Source organism: Entelurus aequoreus, linkage group LG05 (genome assembly GCF_033978785.1).
Source record: "Entelurus aequoreus isolate RoL-2023_Sb linkage group LG05, RoL_Eaeq_v1.1, whole genome shotgun sequence".
Taxonomy (NCBI): Eukaryota; Metazoa; Chordata; class Actinopteri; order Syngnathiformes; family Syngnathidae; genus Entelurus; species Entelurus aequoreus.
The window spans coordinates 63665009-63689641 of NC_084735.1; the positions used below are offsets into that span (position 1 = coordinate 63665009).

A 24633-nucleotide genomic window follows, 5' to 3' on the forward strand; every position below is an offset into this window, starting at 1 on the left:
CTGCTTCCAAATAGCTATAATTAAGATGGTGGATGAAGTAATTGCATAAATGTGTTATGGGTTTGGTGTGTGACCTAAACTAACTCTAAAATCAACTTATTGTATGCACAAATTAAACTATCAAAAACTCATTTGTCATATTAGAGATGGAAAAATGGGCAAATTTGATGTCAATTTTCACTCAGTCCCTAAAGCATGTGAGATTTCTACTACATTTCCTCCCTCCCTAATAAACTGACATAGTGAGTGGCTAAATATATTGGTCAGGCTTTGAAGCTGCAAAAATCTCAGCTTGAGGAAATGTATCCCTTGATGGCTGTACACCCAGAATAAAAATGGCTTCCTGGCATGTTTAGCTGGAAATAAAACTAGGCCACAACTTAGGTTGATCAGAGGGAGACACACTGGCAGGTTGAGACTCAGCCAACATTTGAAAGTGTCGCAGTTTCACCGTGGTCCCAGTTTCTGTTTATGATTTAGCACAAAAACAATGTGCAGTACAGTTTCTTTAAGAAGGACTTATTTAAAAACATGTATGTCAAAGATTTAAAAAAATATTTGTTTGGGATGTCATTTATGATAACAATACCTCCTGTACCAGGATGAAGGATTTACAAAGAATGTGCTTATGTTACAGTACCTCACACTTTTCACATGATTTGATTTCTAACAAAAATATCTTGCCAAAATTCTTACTTCGGTTAACGTGTGGCCAAATATTGGGCATAAAAATCTGCCTGCGTTTCATTCGGTGGACTTTGGTGACTCAATATTTGTACTTTTTTATTGACTACGACTGCAAAATAAGCCACCAAGGGCCAAAGAAAGTTGTGAGTGCCAGCACTTTTGGTAAACACCATTGAATTTAAGAAATAACTAATGGAAAAAGTACAAAGGTGGCATTAGCATGGCTGTCCCTTCCCTCATCACTGTAAAACTAGTTTGAAAAAAGGTAAAAGTAATGTTAAATGTTCATTTGTCCGTTTTATTCTTCACTTATATGTGAGGATGGGTACCTTTCACATTCGAACCAGTACTAAACAAATTCCCGGTACCTGAGAATGTCTACTGCTACTCAACGGTACACATTTTTGGTAGTTTTGTGTGTGCTCATGTGGTATTAAATGTTTAATAATAAAATATTATTTTTGATCTAACATTTAACACTGAGCTGATAACGATAACTGTGCTGTCCAGTTGTTATGTTCTGAGTCTCATTTGCGAGTATGCATTCATTTCAGTTTGTCTTCAATGTGTTGCAGTAGCTAGAAGGTAGTCTATTTCCATTAAATATAATGTCCCAATTTGTCTTTTGTTGAGCCTTACACAGTGTTTTGATTGTAAGTATTGTGCTTATTACACACCAGCTGTTTGATTGTAATGTGCATCTTAGTTGTAGTTTTCATTACCTAATTTGGAGACGTTTAAATTGCCATGCTAATCCGTAGGATAAATATGGCATATTTTATGAAAATTACCATTTAGCAAACGGCATAGTTAAATTGCAATTCCATTCAATTGCAAATTCCTTTGAGCATTTAACTATTTGGGTGAAAATCTGATTGTTGATCTTGCAGATAATTTTTAGTATGATCCAAATAAATCTGATTGATTGATTGAGTAACTAAATAAGTGCTTGAGCAGGTGCGGAGTTTGCAACCGGCCGTGACTTCACGCGCAACCAAGGATTGCGTGAATCGTTAGTCGGTACCTACAAAAGTACCAAACTTAGTACCCATCCCTAATGATAGAAATTCCAAACCAGTTTGAATGCTTTTCAAATAATTTGCTTACGCAGTGGTACCTCGGTTTTTTGTACGACCCACTTTGCGTATGATTTGATTTTCAACCAAAAATTAGCCTCGGTTTTTATATGCAGCCTTGGTTATCATACAGCCAAATATTACCAATATCAAACTTGTCCGCTTGCCTGCCTATCATTCAGAGGAATCAAAAACTGCCCAAACAAACAATCTCAGATGCTGGTGAGTATGAGTATGATGCAAAATAAGCCACCATGACGCCAAAGCACCAGCACTTTGATAAAGGAGGTGAGAAATAAGGATGTCCGATAATGGCTTTTTGCCGATATCCGATATTGTTCAACTCTTAATTACAGATACCGATATCAACCGATACCGACATACACAGTCGTGGAATTAACACATTATTATGCCTAATTTGGACAACCAGGTATGGTGAAGATAAGGTCCTTTTTTGAAAAATTAATTAAATAAAATAAGATAAATAAATTAAAAACATTTTCTTGAATAAAAAAGAAAGTAAAACAATATAAAAACAGTTACATAGAAACTAGTAATGAATGAAAATGAGTAGAATTAACTGTTAAAGGTTAGTACTATTAGTGGACCAGCAGCACGCACAATCATGTGTGCTTACGGACTGTATCCCTTGCAGACTGTATTGATATATATTGATATTTAAGTTAAGTTAAAGTTAAAGTACCAATGATTGTCACACACAAACTAGGTGTGGTGAAATTTGTCCTCTGCATTTGACCCATCCCCTTGATTACCCCCTGGGAGGTGAGGGGAGCAGTGGGCAGCAGCGGTGCCGCACCCGGGAATCATTTTTGGTGATTTAACCCCCAATTCCAACCCTTGATGCTGAGTGCCAAGCAGGGAGGTAATGGGTCCCATTTTTATAGTCTTTGGTATGCCACTAGGCCACTTTTAATGTAGGAACCAGAATATTAATAAAAGAAAGAAACAACCCTTTTGTGTGAATGAGGGAGGTTTTTTGGGTTGGTACACTAATTGTAAGGTTTTTTGGGTTGGTACACTAATTGTAAGTGTATCTTGTGTTTTTCATGTTGATTTAATTAAAAAAAATTAAAAAACAGATACCGATAATAAAAAAAACGATACCGATAATTTCCGATATTACATTTTAAAGCATTTATCGGCCGATAATATCGGACATCTCTAGTGAGAAACACTGTTGAATTTAAGACAAAATTTGTAGCAAAGTTTGAATGTGACATCTGCATGGCTCTCCTCTCCCCGCCTTCCTCTTCGCTCATCGCCAACAAAAATCTTCAATCACATTGTTTTTTGCATAATAAGCTAGAATTATTCCCCTTTTTTGTGCTAATATTTTTGGGTGTCTTGAATGGATAATTTGGATTTGCATTATTTCTTGAGGGACAAAATTGCTTCGGTTTTCGTAAAATTCGTTTTTTGTCTTACCTTTCAGAACAAATTAGTGATAAAACCGAGGTTGAGTCATAATGTCAACATTTAATGATTAATGAATGTGCATGCTTTCTTATTGAACAGGGTTCATAAACATTTGTTTTTATTGTTTGGTCGATTGCTGGAGTAAACTCCTTTAAGTAAATGTTTTACTAACTTTTTACCACCTCATAAATCATTTTCTTGTTTACTGCCACTGTTTTTGCCACATCCACCATTAGACACATTATCAGGTATTTTTCTCTCCCCCGTCTATCTTGATTACAATGGTTGCTGGTTTTCTCCCGATCTTGTCATCTTTCTCACAAATCAACTACCTTATTGCCCCTTGTGTTCTATACCCAACTGTGTCTCCTCTGCATGATTAAATGAGCCTAATTAAATCCCAATTTTCAGCCCAGCCGTTTGTTATTCAGATCCTGATTGTGTAGCTCCTCTTACTGCAGTTCTTCCTAGAGCTTCAGTTCAAGTATTACCGTATGTTTACCTTCGCATCCTATAGCTGTACTTTCCAAACGTCTAAACTACCTGTGACTGGCGCCTCGATGTCCAGTATAGTTTTCTCCTGGCGAAGGATCGCCGCCCCTTCGTTGATGATTCTTAACGCCACGGCTTCCTCCACGCGACCTTCTTTGGTGAGGTGGGCCTTTAGGAGATCCACTCGAGGCTTCGCTTCGCAGTCGAACACTTCCTTCATGGTCAGACGGTGGCTTAAGGGGAAGGGGACAGCTGTGAATAGAGCACAAACACTGTAAACAAAAAGTTTTGCAAAGTAGAAGGAGGTAGATGGATGACTATGGACGTAAAATCCCATTTGGGAAGCCATATACTGTATTGCCTAAAGGTAATACAGGGCTGCTGCATCCATCTTTTGCCGTATACGTGCAACATAGTCTAAAAATATGCACTGGGACAATAAATCCATTTGCAGACTCAAACAGTAAATTATTCAAAAGTACGTCTGACACCATTATTCTTGCGGAATAGGCATACGATTTGTTTTTCCAAATGGCGACAGACATGCAGCAACAACAACCACAACATTTTTATATTTGGTACCTGTTTCATCAGAACAGTGCACGATGGCCTCTGCAATAATTGATCTCAGGTGTAAATGCAGTGCAAACACAAAGGACAACAAAACAAACATTTTTGTTTGCATTGGCAGCAAATGAACACAAGCTGAGCTAACATGAACATGCCCTCAATTCATCCAGCACTCTCTGTTTTGCAGAAGCCTCTGGCCATTAAAATGCACCACAGACTGGCTGGGAAACTGTGCAAAAGAGATCATTATTTCTGTGTCAGGAAAGGTTATTTATTAGATGTGCTCTGATCCCTGCATACTGTGGCGACCAGCTTTCAGGCTCCGTGTATTGACGTTAATCTATAGATCATCTGGTTTAAGGGAGGAACTCTTTATACACGAGGGCGCTGTAAATAATTCAGATTAACTGGAGAAATAAGACAGATGATCGTGAAGTTGCAAATACCTCCGCTGGTAACACGAGCATGCACACAGCACTGCACGTTTAGCAAGTCAGCAAGTAGCATGCCTGCCAGATTTTAGCCCTGCATAGGCGAGCACGGGGCCCTCGGCAGTGCCAAGCACAGGGAAGAAAAAGGAACGTGTCTCAAAGCTTAAAGTGAACATGATCAACATGCTCTTTAATAATGAATGCTTGGCTAGAAAACTCTCAAAGTCGCTGCTACCGGGATAATGAGGCGAGCGCCAGCAAGTGTTTTTAATTGGAAGAAGGAAAGGAAAGGGAGTGGGGGTGGGGGGTGGGGGGGGGGTGTTCACAGTGTGCAGTGTGTATCTGTGATGGCGACGTGCGCTTTGACACATTAGCAGCACACATTCTGCACTGTCAACACATACACATAAGTGTTGGAAGTTGGAGATGGGTTGATGTCATCACTGCATGTGAAGTATTTGGTTAACAATGCGATCTTGCTTTAGCGCACATGCAGTCAACCGAGGAGCCAAACTAAATGGCACATGAATGCATGCAGCATCTCACAGGTTAATGGACAAATGCATAAAATAATAGCTGGGATACAAATGGTGTTCAACAAACAAACACACACAAACACACAAACATCCTGATGTACAGTGGAAACATGAAAGACTCGAGCAGCAGAGTCAAACTATGAAATACTGTATGTTGCCGGGCAACAGCAGCAGCAGCAGCAGCAGCAGCAGCAGCAGCAGCAGCAGCAGCAGTTTACTGTTGGCGTCGAGCCAGTGCAGACGCAGAAAAATGCCTCTGCCGTTCTTATAAACGCTGCTGGAAATGCACATCAAATTTCATATTGAGGAGTTTCGACCAACTCCGCTGTGGCACCATCAAAACGGCAGGTTGTGCAAGATGCCGGTTAAAGACACCACAAGGCAGTGTTGCGTTGCTAATGAGCAACCTTGAGTTCAGTCAGGAAATGCTCAATGGCTTCTCAGCTCAGCTTAACAAGACAGCGTGTGCTTACGGAGGGTCCAATTAACAAAGGCACACCAGAGTCTTGGTAACATCGCCGTATTTGATACATATGGGAGGAAGGAAATGTACTGTACATGCTGTATCATATAGTCATAATCATAATGAGGTCTTAAATATAGATGCAACTAAATTACAGTAAATGCCCCAAGTAACGCGTCTTCTATTTAACTAACAGCCACGTTATGGGCTGTGTGGTCTACAAAAGCAAATAACTACCGGCATATCTAATTGTTAGTGCATGGTCAAAAAACACTGGCATTAACAACTGTGGCTGTAGGCAACCTCCTTGGGTAGTAATTTTTTTTAGGTTGATACACAATATGGCCGGAGCTACACCGATCTTGAGTATAACTACAGTCTACAGCAGTGGTCCCCAACCACCGGGCCGCGGCCCGGTACCGGACAACGGACCGTGGATCAATTGGTACCGGGCCGCACAAGAAAATAATGAAAATAATTAAAAACAATTTATTTATTTTTTTTAAATATTTCTGATTCCTACATTATACATCAATATAGATCAATACAGTCCGCAGGGATACAGTCTGTAAGCACACATTATTATAATTTTTTATGACAAAAAAATAAATAATAAATAAATAATAAATAAATAATAAATAAATAAATAAATAAATAAATAAATAAATAAATAAATAAATAAATAAAAAATACCAAACCTCCCCCCCCGTCTTGGACAAATTTTCAAGCGTTGACCGGTCCGCAGTAACAAAAAGGTTGGGGACCACTGGTCTACAGTACTCCCAAAGTTTTTTTATGGTACCACGCGCCAACTGATGTTTGACCTGTAAAGGCACTGGGAAAAACAGTAATACCGCAATGAACACAGTTGTAAGCATTTCATGGCACACAATAACATAACTTAGAGTAAAAACAGGGTGCAGCACACATTCTAGGCCCTTATACATGATGTAATCCTGTAAAAGCCCCCTCCCACTCACCCTACACTGTAGTCTATCGTTTTATGAATTGTGTTGAGTTTCAAAAAACAGATGTTAGCTAGTGTGGCTATGCGACCGTACGTTGCGTAAACCAACTTCCCACCACCTTAAAGGAAAACTGAAGTTTTTTGGGGATATTTGCCCATCATCCGCAATCCCTTTGTGAGACAACAACACACATTTTTCTCTTTTCTGTGCATTCTAAATAGTGAAAAACTGATAGTAAGAGGCGGCTAACAATGCAGGTAATGGAGAGTTGTTTATTCCACCTTTAAGCACTTTTTTTAAAAAAGTGGACATTGTAAGTAATTTTTTTATGTTTTTATTTGAAACATTTTGCAATAGAGCTTTGTGATGACGCTCCAAGGCTCTCATGAAGTCTGCCATTAGTGGTAACAAACACAGAGGGCCTGATTTACTAAAATCCAAATACCACACGCTAAAGAGCGTGTGCAATCTCTTAAATTGCGTGTACTACTGGGCGTAATGGGCTTAATGCGTGTGATCTACTAAGACTGTGTGTACAAATCAAAGGTGATGCAGACCGCTTTATTTAAATGAGGATTTTGCGTGTACTTTATGGGCCATCACTACGGAGACACTCGATCATTCACTGTACATTCATTTTATGATGCTCCTGCCTGTCGCGTTTGCTATGTTTTTAAACATGCTGGAAACATCTACCACTTTTTATGGCCATTTTAGACATAGTCTAAAGTGCATCTACAATGGAACATTGCATGTTGTCTTCTGCTCACTTAACAGACACAGTTCACTTCGCACACGTTTAGTAGATCAGCTTTGCGTGTGCTATCAAGTTTGCACGTGTTTTAGTTCATGCAAACCTTCAGTAAATCAAGCCCATAAAGAGCTCTCTTTGCTGTTGTAGTTAACGGAAGTAGCGCTCTGTGAAATCAGTGTGCTTAGGAAAGAAGTTAGGGTGATGCTTAAAATGACCAAAATACTGTAAATATTACATGTTATCATGAATGTCCCTGTTACTACATTACATGCATACTTACAGCATGTACATAAAACTGTGTTGGGGGTTTTTGGATGTTTTTAGATGGCATTCTAGACAGAATAGATTATATCCCCCACCTGCATTGTTACTGTAGCTTTAATACATTTAGAACACACAGAAAAGAGACAAATGTGTGCCTCATTTAAGGATTGTGGATGAGGGGCAAAAATCCTAAAAAAAAAGTGTATCTTCTCTTTTGGCTCATTGGCTTGCACTGCTCAACTAGTAGGAATTTGTGAACTTGTCTTTGAACCGCGGAAAAGGTGCAAGACTGGACCACGCGTTACACAGGCCTGTTAATGTACCCCAATATGCTGTAACACAACTATTCCAATTTCCTTCCTACAGGTTACTTCAAAACTCTTAAAGCAACTTTGACCATTTGTGAGTCCTACCAAGTGGAATGAACTATTTTGCATTGTTTGCAAGGTGAGCGTACTCTCAGATTCAAGCAACTTTTTTTATTTAACTTTCATAGCAAAATTTTTCCTATTTTAACATTAATGCTGTCAATTTATATAGATGAAATATCGACATAAAAGAAAGAAAATGTCAAAACTTCACAAAAGGCGTACATCCGGCTCGCCAAAACTTTTCATTTGGCCCACCGAATATCAGCCAAATAAGCTTGATGAAACCATTCAATCTAGTGAAGATTTTAAGCTCATGGGTGCAGTACCACCGCGACACCACTGGGGCCAACAGCAAGGAATGTTTCACAATGAAGCAGCAGTGGGGTGAGTAGAAGAAGAACAAAAATAGCACTATCAACCCTGAAAAAAATCAAAATAAATAGCAAAAATCTGACTTTTAAAGACGACTGGACAACAAAGTGCGAATGTTCTGCCCCGAGCAAGTGCGAGTCACTGGTTCCTGTCGGACTTTTTAAGACACAGTATTGTAGACAAGCAGCAACAACGGTACAAATCCACACGTCATCAAAAAACTTGGTCACATTTTTTAAAGTAGATTTTGTGCGTAAATATATTTAGTTTGTTTTGTATTGAAATTACCGACTATGTGATGCCTTTTGTATTTCGAGGTTGTGTTGTTTTTTCATCTGAGGGCAACCCTGGCGATTAAAGCTTGTTTAACACATATAGCGCTAAATTTGACCAGTACAGGGCGATAATGCACCTTAGGTTTATTTGTGATGAGTCACATACATTGTGTGTTTGAGTAATAAAAAAACACAATGGACGTTATACTTTTGTAATGTTTATTTTATGTTTATATTTTCAGTCTTATAAACCTTAATGAATGAAGAAGTGTAAAGCATTAAAACTGAGGAAGGAAAATAATTCAAAAGAAGGAACATCAATTCTCGACAAAACGTCTGGAGCTTCTGTTTCTTTATGCTGTTAACTATCTGTTGATCTGGAAAAGAGTAGCGAGGGCAGACTAATGAATGTAATGAGGGTGCAGTGTAACGTTTACGTTGGAATTAAGTAAACGCAGTCTCAAAAGAATATCTGCGGAGGCAATTTTCTTACGAAACTTTCAAATTTCGATGTCCGGCCCCTGAGCCTTGGGCTCTTGAAACTGCATCTCTCTTCATTATGTAGTTTAATAGCCCTGGCACACACACACACACACACACACACACACACACACACACACACACACACACACACACACACACACACACACACACACACACACACACACACACACACACACACACACACACACACACACACACACACACACACACACACACACATACACATACACATACACATACACACACACACACACACACACACAAGCCTTCTTCATTAATTTAATTTAGTATTACTCTTATATTCTTTTTTTTTTTTCCGGAGTTTCCTGAATTACTTAACTAAAGGCATTGCAGTTTAAATCAATTCAATTCACCAATTTATTTCGAACACAACAAACCATCTACACAATTTAAACAATTAAGCATCTCCAATGAAATGTATTATTCTGAAAAAAAAACAATAGTATTACTAAGACAAAAATTTTAAATAAATCCTTAATCATGTGAGAAGAAACTGTGTCGCTCCTGCCCAGTCATGAGAAACGGCATGCATAACTGCTGCTAAAATTATCTCCGGCACGCTTGCCTTACTATTGTTTACAAAGAATGTCTTAATACTGGCTGCTTGCCCCTTCTGCTGTTGCTGCTATGTTACTTGTGGACTATACTTAAATGCAACTAATAAATGATCATGTGATCAAAGATAGCTCTATTTTCCTTTTCACTTGTCTCATGCGCTCCTAATCATTGAAAAGTTAAATCAGCCATCATACAGCAAATCGGCAAATTTTGCATATAACAGCTTTCCTCCAATTAACACCTGCTTCCAATTAACGCTCCCTCCTCTTTCCGGTTTAGAAAAATGAACACCCTGGGTATAATTGGAGCATTTATGGTATAGCAGGTGCATGCAGCAATGAAAGGTTGCATTGTATTTTGATTTGAAGGGAGATTTATTGTCTGCTGTGTTATTATTAACTTAGCAATGTGATTATCAGCCACATTACCTAAGCCTGACTCAGTTAGGTTTAAGTCTTGACTTGGACCCCACTGTGGAGTTATCACGTTTACCCTGGTACTAGGTTTCCTCCCACAGTTAAAAAACATGCTTGAGACTATAAATAGCCCACAGGCGTGAATGTGAGTGTGAGTGCCTGTGTGTATATAAACTATGGGCGTGATCTACTAAGATCCAAACACCACGCGCTAAACAGTGTGTGCATACATAAAATAGTGTGTACTATTAGTGGGCGTGAGAGTGTTATCTATTAACACTGCGTGTACAATTTATAACTGGTGCAGACTATTCAAATGAGGTTTTTGCGTGTACTACGCAGCTTTATATGAAGTCATATTCCTGTCATCATGCTTCTTCTTACTGAGGTTTTTTTCTGGGCATTTAAAAAGCAGTCCTGCAGTGCATCTACAACACAACCGCTGAAGGTGCGCTCATGGAAGATGCAAGTGTGCGTTGGATTGTTTCAGACACAAGAAAATGCATATTGCAAGAAGTTATTTTTTAAAATAATATCTCCAATATGGGGCAGCACGGTGGGAGAGGGGTTAGTGCGTCTGCCTCACAATACGAAGGTCCTGAGTAGTCGTGAGTTCAATCCCGGCCTCGGGATCTTTCTGTGTGGAGTTTGCATGTTCTCCCTGTGACTGCGTGGGTTCCCTCCGGGTACTCCGGCTTCCTCCCACCTCCAAAGACATGCACCTGGGGATAGGTTTATTGGCAACACTAAATTGGCCCTAGTGTGTGAATGTGAGTGTGAATGTTGTCTGTCTATCTGTGTTGGCCCTGCGATGAGGTGGCGACTTGTCCAGGGTGTACCCCACCTTCCGCCCGATTGTAGCTGAGATAGGCTCCAGCGCCCCCCGTGACCCCGAAGAGAATAAGCGGTAGAAAATGGATGGATGGATGGATCTCCAATATGAAAAAACAAACGTTGTTTTAAAAAATGCCAGCAGACACCAAAATGCATACATTTATTTTGTCTTAATCAACCCCTAAAGTTATCCAGCAGCTATAAAATTATGTTGCCGAATAGGCAATATATCTAATATTTGCACGTCCTTTCTAGAGGTACTAAATATAGAAGCAAAACAGCGGCTGCAGAACAATTTCATTCTTGATCAATCAATCAATCAATCAATCAATCAAAGTTTACTTATATAGCCCTAAATCACGAGTGTCTCAAAGGGCTGCACTGTTGATAGATCACAGTGTGTGCTAAATAATTTTTTTGGCATTTTCTCCTCCCAGTAATGAGGGCGTTCTGATGATCAGCATATATTCTACATATTCACGCTAAATGGATTGAGCTCCTTATTTTTCTCACTGAAGAGACGCAATCCTCTGCGCACAAGTTTAGTAGAGCAGCTTTGCGTTTGCTATCAAGTTTGCACATGCTTTAACACGTGCAGACCTTCAGTAAACCAGGCCCTAAGTGCTCTGGGATTGACTGACGACCAGTCCAGGGTGAACCCTGCCTTTCACCCGAAAGCTGGGATAGACTCCAGCCCACTCATAACTCCCATATTGTTGCATAACAACCCACTTGACCTATTTTAATAATGCAGCGCATAGTATAGAACAACTCCTTATAAATATATATATATATATATATACACAGTAGGTGCTCCTGTGGACCCCGTCCCTGAGTAACTGCCCTCAATATGCCTTAGTATTTCACCACAACACAGTGGTGACAGTCCCCTTGCAAAATAAACTTGCACGGACTAACAGATAATGCATTAGCATTCTGTTTCTTCTGTCACATTAGGACGTGGAAGAGAAATCAGAGAAGCTGTGAACTTGTAGTAGTTTCACTTGGCGGCTAAAAATAACTTGCTTGTCCTCAGTAGTCAGCTACACAGGCCACATACGACGACTCTGTCTCCGCTCATCACAATCATCTGCTTTTATCACCTCAGTGACACAACAGTATGGGTTTCTTTGCATGTCCTTTTAGCTGAACCACCTTTTCTACATGATAAACACTGAAAACAGTTAAAGTACTATGCCAGGCACAATTCTATTTACAAAAAAACATGGCAAAGAAAGGTATTTCTTTAAGATAAGTTTTAGCTACATATGGGAGGGATGGAATATCATAAACACCTCTCAGTATGATGCAGTGCAGGTCTACACCGCTTCTAAATACAACCACGATAAAAACATATTGTTAAATGGACCCGTCTCTGACAGTTCTTTGGAAAGACCTAATTTTGGATACAACTTGTCTATTGAAACCCCACGATAGGGTTCAACACACTACAGAAATCAGCGGTTTGATGCAATAGAAGACGTAATGAGGCGTGCGCCTGTAAAACATCAAATTGAGGGTATTTTACACCGATGAATCATGAGCCAGGAGCACCATAATAATGATGTGTCAGCAGCAGAGTCACAAATTGTGCGAGATAGAATTTGGAATGCGGGGCTGAACATTGTGTGCTATTCAGTGATGACACCCCGTGCAGTTGCTCTTTTATAGTAAGTAGCCAGAAAATTTCAAAATAATAGAATATTTGTTATTGTCGTTGTAGGTTGCAATAGCGTAACTCTGCAATGCATCATGCAAACAGGGGTCTCAGGGAGTATATGTTTGCAAAAGGAGATGGACAAAATCTTAGATACACCTCACAGTATGGTCCAATGTGGCTCTACGCATGCATAACCTGCCACAATAATTGGTCGGACACGTTTCACATATTGGATGTAATCGACAGCACGGGTGCCCAAAGTGCGGCCTGCAGGCCATTATTAAAGGGGTCATATTATGAAGCCCTCCTTATCACACCCCCTCACGCTGTCTGCAATTTCGTGCCCGCCCCGGCAGCCTTGTTTAGTAGTTTTTTGTTTGTTTGTAAACTTTTACTGAGTCTTTATCCCACAGAGGCAAAATCCTGGAAGTATAAATGTGTATATTGACAATACAATGCTTTTCTATGCATGTTATTACTTTTACTGCACTGCTGCTTTGACCACTTGTAAACAATAGAGGCTTGAGCTGGCAATACAGTAAGACACACTACAAGCTAAGTTAGTGTTGTGACTTGTGACTTGACAACAACAAAGCATTTTTCCTTCATTGGGTGTCCTCATGAAAATGTTGTGATGCAACCGGTCCTACATAAATTAAAAATGGCAGACTCAGGCAACGATGTTTAGGTTTTCTACCATATATGGATAATTTGCTAAAGTCACAGTTCGGAAAAGCGTCACACTTAAGGCAAATTCCAAACGGACCGTTTAGAGCAAGGGTGTCAAAGTCGTTTTCATTGAAGGCCACATTGCAGTTATGGCTGCCATCAGAGGGCTGCTTGTAACAGCGTATAATGTATGAATATGCCTCTGGATTTCATTTAATTACATAAATTGTTTTAAGTAGACTGTCGATTTTACAGTAAAAGCCTTACGTCTACAAAATTTTACTGTAAAATATAGTCACTGCTAAATTTGTTAAATTTACATTGTTTTTTACAACATTATATTGTTAATAAAAGTTATTTTTAATTAAATTAATTTTAATTACAAGTTATTTTTTTATTCTGGCAACTTAGCTGCCAGTTTTTCTACCGTAAAAACATTTTTTTTTTTTTTTACAGTAAAACACTGTTAAAAACAACAATCGTAGATTTTACAGTCAAAAACTGGCAGCTAAGTCAACAGAATTTTAAGGCAAAAAACAGTAGTAGTTTTTTTCAATTTACAGCAATACACTGTAAAAAACAATGCACAATTTATTGTCATTTTTATTAATTTGATGGGTAGTTTGCTGTAAAGTTAGGTATTTTTATTTAGACAAAAACATGTTTGGAAAGTATGATAATGTACTGTAATATTTGTTGCAATATTGGATACTATTAAAGGCAAGGCAAGGCAACTTTATTTGTATAGCGCTTTTCATACACAAGGCAGACTCAAAGTGCTTCACAGACAACAAAGTGAAATGAAAGAAAATAAAAGCAAAATTAAAATGCCAACAATAAAAATAAAAACAGTGCGGACGTTAAAAGTTAAAAGATTTAGCTGAAAGCTAAGGTGAACATAAAAGTCTTCAGTCTAGTTTTAAAAGTAGTCAGAGTTGGGGAGAGTCTGACATCTTCAGGAAGTTTATTCCAGCTATTTGTTGCATAGTGACTGAATGATGCGCTACCTTGATTTGAGTTAAATTAATTAATTAAAGTTTAAAAGCTATGCAATTTCAAGCAGTGCATGTCTTTTTTCTGTCAAATTGAAAAAAATCAATTACATTTAGTGAGAAAATATTAAGTACTTTATTGACACATATTATTTCCAGGTGTTGGCGGGCCAGATAAAATGATGTCGCTGGCCAGATCGGGCCCCGGTCCTTGAGTTTGACACCTGTGGTTTAGAGTAAGTACGAAGGAAGGCAAGATAGTTTTTTTTCTTTTCTATATCTCTGCAATGCCTTCACAATTCGATTTTAAATGTTCGGACTTGTGCAAATCCCAAATACAAATAAGCATATATCAATAGGTAAGAGAAGTTGAAAAGGGCCCCTTTAAAAGTAATTGTTAATTAGCGCTAATACACAAATTGGCTTCTCGCTTATAAAACAAAGCTAAAATATTTTGTTTAGGGTATCTCGGCATATATATAGACCGACATTAAATGTGTGATCTGAGGATGTCGTTGGGGCTTGTGCAGCCCTTTGAGACACTTGTGATTTAGGGCTATATAAATAAACGTTGATTGATTATTAATTAGCTTTATTACACAAATGGGCTTCTCGCTTATAAAACAAAGCTAAAATGTTTTGTTTAGGTATATATTGGCATATATTGACCGACATTAAATTAGTTTTAACATGCTGACCTATAAAGTACTGCATGAATTGGCTCCAGATCTTCTGTCAGAGTTCATCAGCCAAAGAAACAGCCGTGAGCGTGTCACTGGAGGCTCTGTCAGAGGTGACTGTTATATTCCTATGCTCAGGAGCACTTTCAGTAAGTCGGCCTGGTCAGTAAGGAGCGCAAATGTGTGGAACTCAGTACCTGAGGAGGTTAAACTGCAGGTCACAACTTACTAACCTACTCACTGGCCTAGTGGTTAGAGTGTCCGCCCGCCCTGAGATCGGTAGGTTGTGAGTTCAAACCCCGGCCGAGTCATACTAAAGACTATAAAAATGGGACCCATTACGGGGCGGTATAGCTTGGTTGGTAGAGTGGCCGTGCCAGCAACTTGAGGGTTCCAGGTTCGATCCCCGCTTCCGCCATCCTAGTCACTGCCGTTGTGTCCTTGGGCAAGACACTTTACCCACCTGCTCCCAGTGCCACCCACACTGGTTTAAATGTAACTTAGATATTGGGTTTCACTACGTAAAGCGCTTTGAGTCACTAGAGAAAAGCGCTATATAAATATAATTCACTTCACTTCACTATCTTTTGCATGGCACTCAGCATCAAGTGTTGGAATTGGGGGTTAAATCACCAAAATGATTCCTGGGCGAACACAGGGATGGGTGAACATGGGGATGGGTCAAATGCAGAGGACACATTTCACCACTCCTAGTGTGGTGAAATGTATCAATGGTACTTTAACTTTAACTTACAAGGCCTTCACAAAAAAAAAAAAAATGTGGCTTATCAACACCTACAGGTGCCAGCACTAAAAGATGAGCCTGTTTTGATGCTGAGATAAATGTTATGTTGTGATGTTGTATTATTGTATATGTATTGTGTGTGTTTTTTATTTTTCTTTTAAATTGTAATTTTACTGCTTTTTTTTACATCATGGCCAGGGGACTACAGATGAAACTTTCTGGCTAATTCTGGCTTTTTTTCTTTTTTTTTTTTTCTAACCATGTGTAGTCATGTGTTTTTTAATGAAATTGCATTGTCCCCTTTGAAATAAACTAATCTAATCTAATCTAATTGCCCCCTGCCGACTAAACTAAACTAAAATGATGTCTCAAAGTGCGCCTCACTCTTTTGTCTGTGGCCTCAAGTGCAAAAGTTGCTGCTGCACTGAGTGAGCTGCACAGCCATTGCTCTAATAACGCTGGTGGATATATTTGTGCACACCGAGCTGCTCCATAGACAACGCGAGCCTGGGCTTAAATGAGTTAGGGCACAACTGTGCGAGCGCTTCATCATCCTCCATTGATCATCAGACTTGGTTTCCACGGTGATGCCCTGAGCGAGCATGTCCACCCATGCATCTTTGTGCTTAGTCCTCCATCAACACACATACATCTTCATAATTCTGCACGTCAAAAAATCCTGCTGCATCACTGCCCCGTCTTATTGCGGGAGCTCCCCCCCCCCCCCGCCCCGCCCCCCTTTAAGACAATTTCAAATGGTGACAGCTGAGTGCAAACATCAAAAATACATGAATACAGTTTTTAACATTTATACCACCATCGCTCCTTGCGCTGCCACGCGTGGGCAGCCTTGACACGGGAATTGTTTGTCAACACGGGAAACGGAACTTGATGGCCACGAATGCACCACGGAGGCACGACGTGGAGAGGAAAAATAAAGGCCACGTTCACGGTCGTGGCAGAAGAAGATGTTACGTAATATGTCTAAAGGCGGAATGACTGAGTTGTTGTTTTGTTTTACTCACATTTGACCACCCGATCGGCGGCGTTCAGGACGATGTCAGCGTTGGACATCTTCATGGGCAGTTTGCTGCGGTCGTCGAGGCTGGAAAGGCGTCCTCTCCGGAAGCAGAAGCCACTTTAGACAGATGAACTCTCAGGGCTGCTGCTCCAAATGCAGTGGGCGCTGTGGCATCACTCGGATGCTGAGGATGCGTCCCCTCCCCTCTCCTGCTCGTCTCCCTCCTCCGCCGTGGGTCGGTGCTGCGCGCCCGGGCAGGACTTGCTGCTGCTTCCCAGGCACGGATGGATGGCTGCTGGATGCTGGGGGTTGGGGGGGTGGTGGGTTGGGGGAGCTGGATGCGGGGCTAAGCTGCTGCTGCTGCTGTGGGGGAGGATGCAGGAGAGAGAGAGAGAGAGAGAGAGAGAGAGAGAGAGAGAGAGAGAGAGATGGAAGGAGAGGGGGTTGGAGGGAACTCCCACGCAAAAAATATTCACGGGACTGCCTGCTTGATGCAGCCGCAAGAAGGGGCTGCCCCCACGCACACGCACAGCACGGAGTGTTCTGCTATTCGTTTTTTAATTTTTTTTTATTGTTTATTCATCGTGTCAGTAATGAATCATGAGAATAAAGCAGCGTCAACAAATCCTTCATAAAAATCAACCAATAATTCGATAACACGTGACTCCAAGCACATAAATTAGAGGTACAACTAAAATGCATTGACACGCTAGTATAATCATTTAACTTCTACTGCACTTATTCCTACCTATAGCAACGATATTGTAAGATACAAACAATGTATTACTGTACATAAGTCAAGCAACAAAAATCCAATAAATTCGACTTGGAAAATGCTCATTCTGTGATTTTTAATTTTTTTTAATAAATCTTTATTTATAATCTGCAACATTTACAACTAATTGAGAAACAAGTACAAAAACAGTACAAAACAGCGCCAGGGGGTTGTAAAATTGAGAAACAAGTACAAAAATAGTACAAAACAGCGCCAAGGGGTTGTAAAATTAATAAAGTAACTAAAATAGAATGCAAAAAAATATATATACATATAACAAAATGTAAAGTCATAGCTACGTAAGTTCAGTAAATAATTTTAATTTGAAACACAGCATCATAGTTTTCACAGCTTTTTGGTTGTTAGAGGTAGAGAGTGTTTTAAAGTACAAAATTATGCTCATTCTTATATCTTTAAAGGCCTACTGAAACCCACTACTACCGACCACGCAGTCTGATAGTTTATATATCAATGATGAAATCTTAACATTGCAACACATGCCAATACGGCCGGGTTAACTTATAAAGTGACATTTAAAACTTCCCGGGAAATATCCGGCTGAAACGTCGCGGTATGATGACGTATGCGCGTGACGAAGTCAGAGTAACGGAAGTTATGGTACCCCGTAGAATCCTATACAAAAAGCTCTGTTTTCATTTCATAATTCCACAGTATTCTGGACATCTTTTGCAGTTTGTTTAATGAACAATGAAGGCTGCAAAGAAGACAGTTGTAGGTGGGATCGGTGTATTAGCAGCGGACTACAGCAACACAACCAGGAGGACTTTGTTGGAGCGCTAGCCGCGCTAGCCGCGCTAGCCGCGCTAGCCACCGACCTCACCTTGACTTCCTACGTCTCCGGGCCGCCAAACGCATCGGGTGAAGTCCTTCGTCCTTCTGCCGATCGCTGGAACGCAAGTGAGCACGGGTGTTAATGAGTAGATGAGGGCTGGCTGGCGTAGGTGGAGAGCTAATGTTTTTAGCATAGCTCTGTGAGGTCCCGTTGCTAAGTTGCTAAGTTAGCTTCAATGGCGTCGTTAGCACAGCATTGTTAACCTTCGCCAGCCTGGAAAGCATTAACCGTGTATTTACATGTCCACGGTTTAATAGTATTGTTGATTTTCTATCCATCCTTCCAGTCAGGGGTTTATTTTTTTGTTTCTATATGCAGTTAAAGCACGATGCTATCACGTTAGCTCGTAGCTAAAGCATTTCGCCGATGTATTGTCGTGGAGACTGAATGTCCATTTCGCGTTCTCGACTCTCATTTTCAAGAGGATATAGTATCCGAGGTGGTTTAAAATACAAATCCGTGATCCACAATAAAAAAAGGAGAGTGTGGAATCCAATGAGCCAGCTTGTACCTAAGTTACGGTCAGAGTGAAAAAAGATGCGTCCATCACTGCCTCTCAAGTCCTTCACTGTAATGTTCCTCATCTACGAATCTTTCATCCTCGCTCAAATTAATGGGGTAATCATCACTTTCTCGGTCCGAATCTCTCTCGCTCCATTGTAAACAATGGGGAATTGTGAGGAATACTAGCTCCTCTGACGTCACGCTACTTCCGGTACAGGCAAGGCTTTTTTTTAATCAGCGAGCAAAAGTTGCGAACTTTATCGTCGATTTTCTCTACTAAATCCTTTCAGCAAAAATATGGCAATATCGCGAAATGATCAAGTATGACACATAGAATGGATCTGCTATTCCCGTTTAAATTTAAAAAAATCATTTCAGTAGGCCTTTAAAGGCCTACTGAAATGAAAAAATCATTTCCGTAGGCCTTAAAGATATACAGTAGCTCCTTCCCCTACCTTTGCAATTATACCCCCTGACCGTTAGGGGCTCCCATATAAAAGGACGGCGGTGCTTCCAGTCACAATAAAAGAAGACGACGAGGAACACTATAACGCATAGACATCTTATACGTAGACGCAGCATTGGCTGTTGTGACGCGAAAAATTCGGCCTCCATCTTGAAGTGGTGATGAGGAGCCGGCAAGCAGCCTAAACTGACAGTTGACATGTACAAAACAAAGATGCCGGGCTGGTATTCAGCGTTTTCCTGCTCAAATGAACGGACTGTTGAAAATAGGAATAGGGGGATTACTTTTCACAAGTAAGATTAAACATTAACGTACTATCGGTTGTATTTTACACTGATCATACAGGGAGCGGACCGCCACAATCAGATAGTCCGATACCCCATACTCTCTAAGCACTCCCCACAGGACTTCCCGAGGGACACGGTCGAATGCCTTCTCCAAGTCCACAAAGCACAAGTAGACTGGTTGGGCAAACTCCCACGCACCCTCAAGGACCCTGCCAAGAGTATAGAGCTGGTCCACAGTTCCACGACCAGGACGAAAACCACACTGTTCCTCCTGAATCCGAGGTTCGAGTATCCGGCATAGCCTCCTCTCCAGTACACCTGAATAGACCTTACCGTACACTGACACTGTATGATCAGTGTCAGAGCTTGGTCCGCATTGCCGGCAGTAAGTCGGACACGTTTCCAGTGAGGGTTGGACTCCGCCAAGGCTGCCCTTTGTCACGGATTCTGTTCATAACTTTTAAGGACAGAATTTCTAGGCGCAGTCAAGGCATTTAGGGGATCTGGTTTGGTGGCTGCAGGATTAGGTCTCTGCTTTTTGCAGATGATGTGGTCCTGATGGCTTCATCTGGCCAGGATCTTCAGCTCTCACTGGATCGGTTCGCAGTTGAGTGTGAAGCAACTGGGATGAGAATCAGCACCTCCAAGTCCGAGTCCATGCTTCTCGCCCGGAAAATGGTGGAGTGCCATCTCCGTGTTGCGGAGGAGACCCTGCCCCAAGTGGAGGAATTAAAGTACCTCGGAGTTGTGTTCACGAGTGAGGGAAGAGTGGATCGTGAGATCGACAGGCGGATCGGTGCGGCGTCTTCAGTAATCCGGACGCTGTATCAATCCGTTGTGGTGAAGAAGGAGCTGAGCCGGAAGGCAAAGCTCTCAATTTACCGGTCGATCTACGTTCCCATCCTCACCTATGGTCACGAGCTTTGGGTTATGACCGAAAGGACAAGATCACGGGTACAAGCTGCCGAAATGAGTTTCCTCCGCCGGGTGGCGGGGCTCTCCCTTGGAGATAGGGTGAGAAGCTCTTCCATCCGGGGGGAGCTCAAAGTAAAGCCGCTGCTCCTCCACATCGAGAGGAGCCAGATGAGGTGGTTCGGGCATCTGGTCAGGATGCCACCCGAACGCCTCCCTAGGGAGGTGTTTAGGGCACGTCCGACCGGTAGGAGGCCACGGGGAAGACCCAGGACATGTTGGGAAGACTATGCCTCCCGGCTGGCCTGGGAACACCTCGGGATCCCCCGGGAAGAGCTGGACGAAGTGGCTGGGGAGGGGGAAGTCTGGGCTTCCCTGCTTAGGCTGCTGCCCCCGCAACCCGACCACGGATAAGCGTAAGAAGATGGATGGATGGTTGTATTTTGTGAAAAGAATATTACCACCGAGTTGAGAAGGAGCAAAGATCTTCAATAGTACTGAAATCGTAGCCGCTAGCAAACAAGAGTATGACCATAATAGAATTGCTTGTCAATTAAATTAATTACATTTAAAAATGTCATACTTGAGTAACATAAAGTTGAAATAAATGATGAAGATAAAGATTGTAATACAGAATTTGGTTTTGTTCTGAATCCAGTGAAATAGATTGGTGGTTTTAGCTGATATAAAGACTTTCAGGTGTTTATATATGTTTATGTTTAAAGGTCTACTGAACTGAATTTTTTTTATTTAAACGGGATTAGCAGATCCATTCTATGTGTCATACTTGATCATTTCGCGATATTGCCATATTTTTGCTGAAAGGATTTAGTAGAGAACAACGATGATAAAGTTTGCAACTTTTGGTCGCTGATAAAAAAAAGCCTTGCCCCTACCGGAAGTAGCGTGACGTCACAGGCTGGAGGGCTCCTCACATTTCCCCATTGTTTACACCAGCAGCGAGAGAGATTCAGACCGAGAAAGCAACGATTACCCCATTAATTTGAGCGAGGATGAAAGATTTGTGGATGAGGAACGTGAGAGTGAAGGACTAGAATGCAGTGCAGGACGTATCTTTTTTCGCTCTGACCGTAACTTAGGTACAAGGGTTCATTGGATTCCACACTTTCTCCTTTTTCTATTGTAGATCACAGATTTGTATTTTAAACCACCTCGGATACTATATCATCTTGAAAATGAGAGTCGAGAACGCGAAATGGACATTCACAGTGACTTTTATCTCCACGACAATACATCGGTGAAGCTCTTTAGCTACTGAGCTAACGTGATAGCATCGGGCTCAAATGCAGATAGAAACAAAATAAATAAACCACTGACTGGAAGGATAGACAGAAGATCAACCATACTATTAAACCGTGGACATGTAAATACACGGTTAATAATTTCCAGCTTGGCGAAGTTTAAAAATGCTTTTGCTAACGACGCCATTGAAGCTAACTTAGCAATGGGACCTCACAGAGCTATGATAAAAACATTAGCGCTCCACCTACGCCAGCCAGCCCTCATCTGCTCATCAACACCCGTGCTCACCTGCGTTCCAGCGATCGACGGAAGGACGAAGGACTTCACCCGATCATCCGTGCAGTCGGCGGCTAGCGTCGGCTAGCGCGTCTGCTATCCAAGTCAAAGTCCTCCTGGTTGTGTTGCTACAGCCAGCCGCTAATACACCGATCCCACCTACAACTTTCTTCTTTGCAGTCTCCATTGTTTATTAAACAAATTGCAAAAGAATTACCAACACAGATGTCCAGAATACTGTGGAATTTTGAGATGAAAACAGAGCTTTTTTGTATTGGATTCAATGGTGTACCAATACTTCCGTTTATTTAGTGACGTCACGCGCATACGTCATCATACATAGACATTTTCAACCGGAAGTTTAGCGGGAAATTTAAAATTGCACTTTATAAGTTAACCCGTGTTGCAATGTTAAGATTTCATCATTGATATATAAACTATCAGACTGCATGGTCGGTAGTAGTGGGTTTCAGTAGGCCATTAAGTATTTGGCAGACGCTTTTATCCAAAGCGACATACATAAAAAATACATATAAAACAATTACTGTAAACATTATCATTTAAGGGAAGAATGTAATACAAAATATTAATACAATACAAAGTGTCAATACAGAATAAACTCTCTGCTACTGCAGCAACAGAGATACAGTCTATAGGATAGGTCCCTATAGATATATAGACATCTAATGTATTTATACATTGTTTATGAAGGATATACGCATGTATATATAACCTAATCATATTGTTTCTTGAATTTAAAAATAGTTGACCGTTTTTTTCCCCCTTCTATGGGATTATATTCCCAGTTTTGATCTCGGACGTCTGGTCACTTATCATATACGAATATTCTATTACTGTTAAGCAAACTATGAATAATAAAACACGCCAAAACATGTGTCCTTTATCATAGCTACACGTATGACAAAAAAACGCATGAAAATCTGTGGTATTCAGTGAGGTAAGATGAATTAAATGCGCTGACAGTTCATTGCTCCTGCCAAATGAATTGCACTGAGTGGAGCGGATAACCACTCCAAGATGGCGGCCCCGCGTCTCGTCAGCGCCAGTAGGCAGTAGCGCTCGATGCTGCGTCTACTTATAAGATGTCTATGGTTATAACGTGTATTGACGCGAAACAAATAATATATTACAAAAATAAAATAAAGGAGTAAACATACCTGATTACAGTGACGATCAGATTGAACAAATCTGGAAAAAAACAACAACAAAAAACAAAGCCTTTAATATTTACGGCATGTCTTGATAGACTAGTCAGATTACTTAAAAGTATTGTAATGATAATGTCAATTAGGGATTTCTAATCACTGCTATGTTGGAATTGTTATTCATATTGATACTGTTGTTGATATTATTCATTTTTGTTTGACTACTTTTGGATTGTTTTGTGTCATGTTCGTGTGTCTTCTCAATTGCTCTGTCGATTGCTATTCTGAATGTTGCTGGGCCGGGTTTGGTTTTGGAATTGTAATTGTATTATTATTGTATTATTGTGTATTATTGAGTTGGATTGATTAATTAATAATACAAAAAAAGTATTGATCTGTCTATGGCAGTTTTATCTGTTTATGATTAACTTAAAAGATACAAAAAGTGATAGGATCATGACAGCGTCATAAACAAGCTTTGTATTATAGTTAGAGGTGCAATAGTTAACTTGCCACTAGATGGCGCCCTGACTCTTTTGAGTGTCCCTGTAAACACACTAGGCTCATGACAGTGGTTACTACTTTGTATTCATCATTAGCCAGCACAATTACCCTCCTCTTTAAGAAGTGTATTCTTCACAATGCTTGTAAGCCGTCTAAGTCATACTTTTGGGGCTTTCTGCTGACTCCCCTCCCCTATAATGAGACGACAACTTGACTGCAAAGCAGGCTGAGCATGTGATAATGTGAGGATGAGTAATAATTCATCTAAAGAAAAAAAGCCAGAATTGCTCATCTGAAAGGGCGACTCTACCAGTTCACAGCTCAGAGATGGACCTGTGGTTTTACAAAGGATACAAAACAAAACCACACAATCCATGTTGATGCTCGCGGGAACTTAACAGATAGCATAATGTTCAATACTGCATCCTGTGTCCTTGAAGGTGCCAATAGGAGCTCGGACTGATGAACCCAAAGCATGAAAGGAGGCTGGGTGTGACCAAGACGGATGATGTCATCGTGCTTTTGTCATAGTTCAGCATTGACACTAAATGAACCTCTTTGTGGTCATACATGTGCATTGTGAGCAAAAAGGGCCAATAATGAGCGGCTGGCAAGTCCAACTAACTACAGAGAAGGGCATATTCTGACTGGCAGTCACACTGGTAGACACTGTTGTTACTGGCATTGGTTGAAGTTGAAGTTACAGAAGGGAAAGGATTCCTGGGTGGATCTCGCAAGAGAGGAAGGTGGGGCCTCTGGGGGATTAATCATTATGCAAACCAGTCTGCTGAAAATTATGGAAAGCCCCATTCTACACAGCAACTCCCACAA

General features: G+C 40.7%; 1 protein-coding gene across 2 annotated transcripts in view; it reads right to left on the reverse strand.

Annotated features, from left to right (window-relative positions):
- LOC133650884 (protein phosphatase 3 catalytic subunit alpha-like) overlaps window positions 1-17108 on the reverse strand; it is a 63127-nt gene extending 46019 nt beyond the window's left edge. Inside the window, exons 1-2 of one of the 2 annotated variants that reach the window (XM_062048621.1) lie at window positions 16801-17108; window positions 3744-3944 (exon numbers count right to left, since the gene is read on the reverse strand). In XM_062048621.1, coding sequence (XP_061904605.1) covers window positions 3744-3944; window positions 16801-16855 — 256 coding nt within the window. In that variant the 5' untranslated portion in view covers window positions 16856-17108. The remainder of the gene's footprint in view (window positions 1-3743; window positions 3945-16800) is intronic. The other variant, XM_062048620.1, reaches the window with a different exon arrangement.
- Between the last annotated feature and the right edge of the window lie 7525 nt (window positions 17109-24633).